This window comes from Notothenia coriiceps, unplaced genomic scaffold (assembly GCF_000735185.1).
Source record: "Notothenia coriiceps isolate Sejong01 unplaced genomic scaffold, NC01 NC01_scaffold00028800, whole genome shotgun sequence".
NCBI classification, from domain to species: Eukaryota; Metazoa; Chordata; class Actinopteri; order Perciformes; family Nototheniidae; genus Notothenia; species Notothenia coriiceps.
This window is the reverse complement of record NW_011361501.1, coordinates 437,970-447,036: the sequence shown is the minus strand read 5'-3', so window position 1 is coordinate 447,036 and position 9,067 is coordinate 437,970. Positions and strand designations below refer to the sequence as shown.

At 40.7% G+C, this 9,067-nt stretch overlaps 2 protein-coding genes across 5 annotated transcripts in view; one reads left to right on the top strand and one right to left on the bottom strand.

Annotated features, from left to right (window-relative positions):
* Positions 1-9,067, bottom strand: part of tsku (tsukushi small leucine rich proteoglycan homolog (Xenopus laevis)) — a 54,592-nt gene that overhangs the window by 10,105 nt on the left and 35,420 nt on the right. The window contains exons 1-2 of one of the 4 annotated variants that reach the window (XM_010786190.1): positions 4,016-4,025; positions 1,045-1,053 (exon numbers count right to left, since the gene is read on the bottom strand). The exons of the other annotated variants lie outside the window; for them this stretch is intronic. The gene's annotated coding sequence lies outside the window, so the exon portion shown is untranslated. Of the gene's footprint in view, positions 1-1,044; positions 1,054-4,015; positions 4,026-9,067 lie in introns of those variants that run through there. 4 annotated transcript variants of the gene reach the window in all.
* The window catches only part of LOC104958471 (leucine-rich repeat extensin-like protein 3), a 17,763-nt gene continuing 12,359 nt past the window's right edge, over positions 3,664-9,067 (top strand). The window contains exons 1-3 of the mRNA XM_010786214.1: positions 3,664-3,673; positions 3,786-4,352; positions 5,134-5,435. Of these exons, the coding sequence (XP_010784516.1) occupies positions 3,664-3,673; positions 3,786-4,352; positions 5,134-5,435 (879 nt within the window). The remainder of the gene's footprint in view (positions 3,674-3,785; positions 4,353-5,133; positions 5,436-9,067) is intronic.

Genomic DNA, 9,067 nt, shown 5'->3' with positions numbered 1-9,067 from the left:
TCTATCCGAGCTGCACATTTGGGGCGAGACACAATAAATAAAGCTTTTCCAGTTTGGGTCCTTATCACAACTGATCAAGATGGCCAACAGATTCTCTTCTCAGAGGGCCTTGCAAATGATTCTGGAAGAGAGAGAACCATTTGATGATGATGAAGAGGAAGAGGTTTCAGAATGTGAGGATCACATTTCTGAGAATTCTGAGTCTGACAGTGACTTTGAAGAAGAGGATGAGATTGAGCATCAGCTCGATACAAAAAAAAAGTAGCACTTTAGTTCATTAATGTGATCTAACAAATGTAAAAGGCAAATAGTAACCATATGCTGTTTATATTGCTTGTACACAAGGGTTAAAGACCTGATTTTAAAGAACTTGAATCATGTTGAATATCTAGTCATTAAAGTGACTTTTGTCATTAAGAGTCAAAGCCACTCAAGCTTTTGTAAATTGAGTTCAAATTCATAATCCCATATACATCATAATTGCTGGTAACCTTCACAGTCTTCATTGATATGGTGTGTTCAAGGGCCTTTGTTTCAATATGAATATGCAGTGTGAGTGACTTCAAAATATATGTTCCCAAAAGTCTTTATCTACGTCTCACATGTGTTTTGAATTACTGTATGTCCTCATTTATCCTTTTTTAAGATTCAGAGGATATGATATTACATCATCCTCTTTCTGCCTCCACTGCATTTAAATGTCCCTTAACGTCCCATACTGCGTGACGAGAGAGAGTTTTATATCTAAGTTAGGTGGATACTTATACGATTTAGTTATTTTTTAAATATACCTCCCCTCCTAATTATTCTTTTTGATTTGCTTGTGGAGAGTTGTTTCATTTCACATTTTCTAACAAAGCACAGAGCAGCATCAGATGTGTAGTGCTGAGTCATCATTCTCTATTCCTGGAGCAGGACAACGATGTCAAGGTGTTATGTTTAAGAAGATCATCAGCTTACGTGGAATATGGGTCAACAGAGGTGAAATCTCTCTCGAGTATGATGTTACACATTAATGTTATATTTCTGAATCATGTCTATAACCTTTGTTTACTGGCTCATTGTCCTTAGTAGTCAGGAATCACTTTTAAAGGTTATGTTCTTCACACACACACACACACACACACACACACACACACACACACACACACACACACACACACACACACACACAGGGAGAATGACATAGACAGACAGATGGGGGAAGGAGATCGAACTGTTGGATGGGACACATTCTTTGTAGCACACACACACACACACACACACACACACACACACACACACACACACACACACACACACACACACACACACACACACACACACACACAGGGAGAATGACATAGACAAATAGATGGGGGAAGGAGATCGAACGGTTGGAATGGGACACACTCTTTGTAACACACACACACGCAGGGAGAATGATAGCCAAACAGATGGGGGAACAGGCAGCTGATGTCAGCTGTTGACTGAAGTATTACCCTTGTGGTTTTTAAAAGCTTGTGTTATTTCTACCTGAATTAAAATTGAAAGGGGTTGGTTTTTGTTTACTTCATCAGCCAATATGCATGTAACATTACTGGGTTCAGATTCAGATTCAGGATACTTTTTTTCCATTAAATTGACACATGATGTGTCTTTGGCACTGGCAAATAAACTCACCATACACAGAATCACATACAATTCATACACACACAAAGAAAACAATAAAAAGGGAAAAGAGCTAAGTGATTTGGCAGTTTAATTAAGTAATACAAAAACGAACAAAGATACAAAGAAGTGAAGGCATATACATTTGTTGCTATGTGTCACTAGAAACGGAATTGCATTTGAGAGTGAGGGAGAGTGTGAGATGCGGGCGACAAAGCTTTAAGTAATCTGAAAGACGGACTGCTTTTTGAATACTCACGTTGATTAATTTTGTACAAATTTGACACTAATGACAATAAATTCCTTATATTTAATATACTAATACCACTTTTGTTAAATATAATCCTAGTAAACTACTCTTATATGAAATACATGTAAACCTATGTTTGACTTTACATAAAAAATCAATAGTGAAGAGTTGTAGACTATATGTAATAGTGGTTTACAGTATCACCTTATAATGGAATAATACAATCAAATATCTAACATATAATCTCTGACATTCGCTTGATCCAGGCTTTGGTTCTGGTATATAATTCACCCAGTTCATAGTTTGTCTTTTACACCGTCAACCACTGTTGATGTTGTGGCAACCATTTGTTTGTGACTCATTTGTCAGGCAAGGTTGCTTTACCTGGTGGCGTCTTTTGAAAAAGAGCTGAAAAGACTGACGCAGGCAAAACAGGCAGCAGAACTCAGGGGACCTGCAGGGAAGGTCCTTCGTTATCTTTAATTACTACCACTCCTAATTCACTTAATCTGTGGAGCCTGCTGTACAGCGTGTGTATTATACCAATTAAAGCACGGTCCAGGTGTCCTCATGCAGTATGGCTGAGGTGTCTCCATGGCAAGAAAATGTCCCCACCTGGAACATCAGGACATGTTTGTTTACCAAAAACAGCATATGGAGGTCGATGCTATGGATCAACTGTATTTCCATGATATACACTTAGTATATTAATTTGTATTTATTTATAGAAGGACCATGCATACAAAAATATTAATCTCAGCAAAGAGAAGAGATGCAATATGCCAGATTATAGCTAATAGCTAATTTCCATCTGTAAACATTAACATCAAAATATCATCATCAATACACATTACTTCTAGAGGAGTATGGTAACTGAGGGGGAGAGGCCTTGTGTGGCTCCAGCCTGAATGATAACACAGCTTTTAGAGTAGACAAAGGCCTGTTGTCAATCCTCTTACATTGTGCCTCACTGAAAATGGATTAGAGGCTAACACCTACGTTTTAGCCCCTAGTAACTTTGAAGGGATTTCACTGAATAGGCTTGTAGCTGACACTGGCTTTATATATTGACAATCAATCAAATGTTTTCCCAATTTTAAATATACTTTTTCTTAGGGAAGTTCGCTCAAAGTTCGATTTGCTTTTCAATTTTCAATTTGATATTTATTTTTGTGATGGTAAGGGACCCCTAGGGGTTGGATGGGATTTTATCTGTCTTTCTTCAGACATGCTTCCGGTGAACAGAAGTGTTTGTGGAAACGCTCAGGAGCCTTCAGAGGCGCTGACTGCGGGACATAAGTAGCTCTCCAGGGTGCTGAAGTTGTCTCCAAACGCGACAGACACACCGCGCAGCCCTCTGCCTGCAGCCTGTCACTTTCAGCTGATAATCCAAACACAATTAATTGGCTGTGTCTTCAGCGGAGCAACACTGTGGATGCTCGGGATCAATAGCTATATTCGGAATATTTGGAATCAGAAAAGCAGAAGCTTGGGAACACGTGTGTGAATGCCTCATTGGACCCTGAAACTGACCTGATGGCACTAGATAAATGGTAGGTGGTCCATTTGTTTAAAATCCGCCATTCACGACTTACTATAGCCATTTGTTTAAGAATTAGAAATACTTTTGTCTTTGCCTGTTTTGCAGGTGTCACTGTTAATTCATTAGTGAAAATGAAGATTCATTATCTTGGACATCCTGGAAGGACAATGCAAAATATTCATCTACCTTTCAGAGGGGCACTGTGGGAGTCCAACCATCCATGTATGCCAGTAATTAAAAGCAGACCAACTTTTACGACACTGCCCTTTTATAACTTTCTGTTATGGGTCCTCCTCGGAGTATTGACATTCCCTTGTTGTGTCCGCTGTTTAATATTCAAAGTGGGGGTCCTGGGGCCTTGGAATTGCGACCCTGTGCAGAACAGGGCTCTGCCGGCTGCAGCTGCAAGGCTCGCTGTAAACAGGATACACGGAGACCTCAATCTGGATCTAGGCCTTAAACTGGACTTTATCATTCTCCAGGAACCTTGTGAAACCTCCACAGCTCTCACTGCATTTATTTACAATGAGAACAAGGCTGATGTGTTTATTGGCCCCACAAATCCGGGATACTGTGTTGCCGCTTCTCTGCTTTCCAAGAACTGGGATAAGGCCATCTTCTCGTATGGCTGTGTTAACTATGAGCTGGACCGGGTCATGGGATACCCAACCTTTTCCAGGACAGTACCTTTTCCCTCTGAGGTGCTGTTCATCGTGTTGAAATACTTTAGGTGGGCCAGTGTTGTGGTGATCTCATCCAATGAGGATATATGGAGGGACACTGCTGCGAGAGTTGCTACTGCTCTCAGACGTGAGGGGCTTCCTGTTGGCCTGGTTACATCCATTGGCATGAATGAGACGGAGATGGAGAGCACACTGAGGAAAATCCAGGAAGCAGGAGAAATCAGGGGTGAGTCTATGCTGACATTAATACAGAAGCTAGCAATTATAACATGTGAGACTGTATACTGTATGTTAAGGTGATACCAGATGATGAAAAAGTAGAATAATATATTAAAATGTTATTATATGCAGTCATAGTCGTTTTTACAAAAAAAGATAATAATATAAAAACATGAGGAGCAGGTATTAAATCACAGGTGAACTCCTGGCTGAACTGCAAAACATCAAACCATCATCTGTTTTGATTTTCCCCACCAGGATTTTCTCCCTTTCAAGCTGTAGGCAACACATCCTCTTTAATAGGCTTATCATTCCAAACATGCTTCATTGGCATGAGTGCAACAAAAACAGCCTTGCAAGAGTGTCGAGTACTAGTGAGATTAAAGAGAAAATAATGCCATTTGACACTGCAGATTTCACCTTGTGGTTAAGGTGAACTGGGGCAGAAGCTTCATTTGTTTGTTTTAAATAATAATCAAGTGGAAAAAGCTGATAGAAAAGAGGAGTTAGGGAGAAAAGTGAAATTACAGGGAACCTCCACTTCTTATTTTTAACAACTTTGAACACTCGCGCTAGAACACTTGAACTAAATGTGTAGGAATATATACTATAATAAGACTTCAGACTACAATGCTGCATGGTAGCCTAATGTGTTGCCACTTGCATCTCATCACAATTACCCTTCTTTCTGATTTGTCTTCAACTTTTGGAGTACATTATGTAAACTCCAATTGTGCTAACACATGTTATCACTCTACCATTATATAATTTTTACTTATCTATTTCAGTCATCATCATGTGCATGCACTCAGTCCTCATTGGAGGGGAGCAGCAGGCTACCTTTCTTCTCAAAGCACAGGAAATGGGCCTGACCTCAGGGAAGTATGTCTTCATGCCCTACGACACCCTCCATTACAGCTTGCCCTACACGAACGTCTCATTCTTCCCCCTGCAAAACAACAGCAGGCTGAGGGAGGCCTATGATGCTGTGCTCACCATCACCATGGCCTCTGAGCCTTTTTCCTTCAATGAGGCATTCGCTGCCGCCAAGAGGAGTCAGGAAATCATGCTAGACGTGCAGCCTGAGCAGGTAGTAACCACGTCAAAAACGAATCATCTATAGCTGGTTTTTTAATTTAAATGTTCACTTATTTTGTTCTTCCACCACAGCCCCCTAACTGAAAGCGAGTTGACTAAAATGTTGCAACTTGTGCTTTTGCCGTGTTTGCTAACACCGCTAGCATGTTAGCATAGGTGGGAGTAGTAGTCTACTCAGATCATATATACTTGAGTAAAAGTAGAAAATGTAGAAATACTCTGTTACAAGTGAAAGTCCTGTGATATTATTTGAGCTGCATCTGACGCATTAAAAGTGCTTTACAAATCAATGTTATAGTTATTATTAAAGGTCCCATGTCATGCTTTTTCGGTTGTTACCCGTCCCCTTGTGTGTTATGAAGGTTTTTATGCATGTCAACGGTCTGCAAAGTCAAAAACCCTCAAAGTACACCCTGTAGCGAGTAAAACTCTAACACAGAAAATACCTGTCTATGCTGCCCCAGAACGCCTCGTTGGAGATTTCTCTTTTTCTTCCTGGGTACAGTGACCTGCCCATACCCAAATGGAACAATTGGTCCAAATGGAGCTCCAACAAGCCGTTTAGGACAGAGAGTGAATACACATACTACAGTATACAGAGATGATGTATGATAAACCAATGCGATTTTGGAAAATTGCGAAATATAAATATATTCTATTAGACCTCAACAATGGAATTATGATCAGTAGAAATGGCCATGACATGGAACCTTTAAAAGTAAAAGTGCTCATAATGCAAATGTGCCACTTATTTGCCACATATTGTATGTTTTGATTATTATGGAGGCATTCATGTTTTTTTCAAAGCTGGTAAAGGTGCAGCTAGTTTGAATTACCGCATGGTGGCTTGTGAATGTTACTCAAAGTAAAACTAAAGTCCTTTTTAAGTGTTGTTTATATTTCTCATTATTAATGCAAAATGCAAAGTAACTAAAGGTATTAAATAAATGTAGCGGAGCAAAACCATTTACCTCTGAATTGTAATAGGGTAAAAGTACAAGGTAGCAAAAAATCTCTCAAATGTTACTTTAATACAGTACTTGAGTAAATGTACCGAGTTACATAACACCACTGCATGTTAGCAAACAGACTGCGAAAATGTACTGCTCAAAATTTCATGAGGGGGTGATTTAATTAAGCCCCGAGCCGGTTTTTCAGGTCTCAGGCTAGAAAATGACATTCCCAGAACAAATGACCATATCTTCCCTTCTAAAAGGGTTAAATTAATAATCCTTTTTCTCAAAGCAAGGTTACACCTGTGAGTTGGATGTAAGTGTCAAAATCAATATAGATATTTTTATTTTAAAGTAAATTCACATTGAACACAGTACAAAAATTTAAATTATTGTGTCCGTCCAAAAAGAAAAAATTACTTATAGTGAAAACCCTTGAATGATGGGATGGTAGAATAAAAGCTTTAGGAATCCAAACTACAACATATAATAAGTACCCTGTATCAAGATTGATGCAAAACAAGTGAAATTTGACATTTTTAGAGAGATCTAGCACAAAAAAAACACTTCTGGGGTCATTTGGGTGGATTGGACCTATCTCTGGCAACCCTTGCTCGATTTTGCTGATTGACATCTCTTTCTAACCGTCAGAGCCAATGGAATCGAGGGGAACTCCCACATACTCCTTATTTGGTAATGTGTGTGTGTGTGAGACTGATGCATAGCCAAAACCGGAAGCTGTGATAACTCTGGTGGCTACCATTAGCAGCTAACTTTTACTCTCCGATTTTTACATAAAAATGGAATTATGGATTATAAATAAAAAAATATTATTTCACAGAAACATTATCAACCTATGGATTAACCGATTCTGCCGCATTTTTTCTCGTTTTAATGCCATTGAACAAGTCTTTTGATCAGATTGACAGCTACGGTGAGACGATCTCCCGTAAAAGCTACGTAAAGGTATGTGTTGTGATGTCTGTGTTTGCTTCCCCTGTCGCGAGTTCGGATCACTCAGTGATGATATATATACCTAAATAATCTATGGATCCTCAGCTTTAATCGGATATATTGTATGTGCAGCTACGATAAGTAATAAAGGTATCTTTTATCTTGAGTTCTGTGCCAAAGTGCATTAGCATTTTTCGCTCAGGGGTCATTTAGATGGTTCTTAAAATGAACACCTACAGCTGTACAGTTGGACACGCCGGGTACATAACTAAGGTAGACTATAGACGATATTATGTTTTTTTCAGACGGACAGAGGTGTAACTAGTATTTGTCTTTGCCTACAGTTCATTCACTTTTATTTTGCTTAGTGTGTTCGGACAATCACAACGGACTGAAATATTTCTACACAAAAAAAATTATTCCACACACCAACGAAATCAGTGAAACGAGTCGTGATGACGAACATCCGGCCGTACGCTCTGAGACAGTCAGCTGGGTACAAGTCCCCTCCAGCCAAATAAGGACATGCGAGAGCCTGCATTCGAATGCCCGGAGAAATCGAGCTCGAGGAAACGGAGATCCGTCCCCAGCCGTTGGGACCGTGCCGCACGTGCGTAACGGGCCGTGCATTGTCACTGTATCCTATCACCTTATTCACACGTTTTTATAAATTTAACAAAAAAGCCTAGCAGCTTGCTCTGGCGGCGGTCTCACGCCAGAGGGGCAATGACGTCTTCCCTTCGGTACGTGCGTTGCGCGGTCGAAGAGAAATAGAGGTACCACGAAAGACTGGGCGAAAGGAGGTAAACCACGTAACGCTAGCAAAGTGGTGCCTCCTTTCGTGAAGGTTTGAACGTCAATGGGTACTTTCCTCGACATGTTATGTTTACGGCGCGGCTAGTTGCGTTCGAAATAACGGGCGTCACCGGTACACGGCATAGAATCTTAACTTTCCGGCGAATGTCTATCTTTTGGCGATCACGACCGCTATACCAGTAGCGACGAGTAGCTATATTATAACGAAGTGCTTCCCCGTCCCTGACCGGTAGACACACAACTTTGAAAGACAGCCAGGTCTGGCATCAACTCCCCCGTCTTCGTTGCGCAAGTCCCAAGTATTGGGTGAAAATTCGAATTTACTGACCTCTCTCCGCCGAGGAAGCAACTCTCCGCAACGTGACAATAATCGAAAAACAAAGTGTCTTTTATGTAGTGTCTGAGACAGAAAAACGAAGGAGCAAAGGAAGGTTTTGTATGCGTGTGCAAGAGGAGGATATCCAAGAGAGTGAACAGCGAATGGTTGGGCGTTTGTGTACGTGTTCGTGTGGGGAGAGAGGAGAGAATTTTCCCGTCGCTAAGTAGAGGGTGAGACCGTACTGGGATTAAGTAATCGTACACACGCAGACCTCTAAGTGTCTTGCTGCTAGCAGGAATAATAATACGGCCAGCATTGTTAATAAATTTTACATAAACAATTTAACCGTAGTACACTCAACGCGACTGTCCAGGGGTGACAGGGGCGTCGCTCCAGGGGGCGGGAGGACGACATCAACGAGCATTCGAGGAGTTGTGTGGGGGGCAAACTATTAAGAGACCGGTGGCGACTATTGTAAAAAAAGATTTTACCCGTGAGTATAGTTTTCCAACGGCTGGGACGAAGTAATCTAAACTGCTGTTAAAAAGACCGAGGTCGAGGCTCGGCCTCGACTTTTGCGTA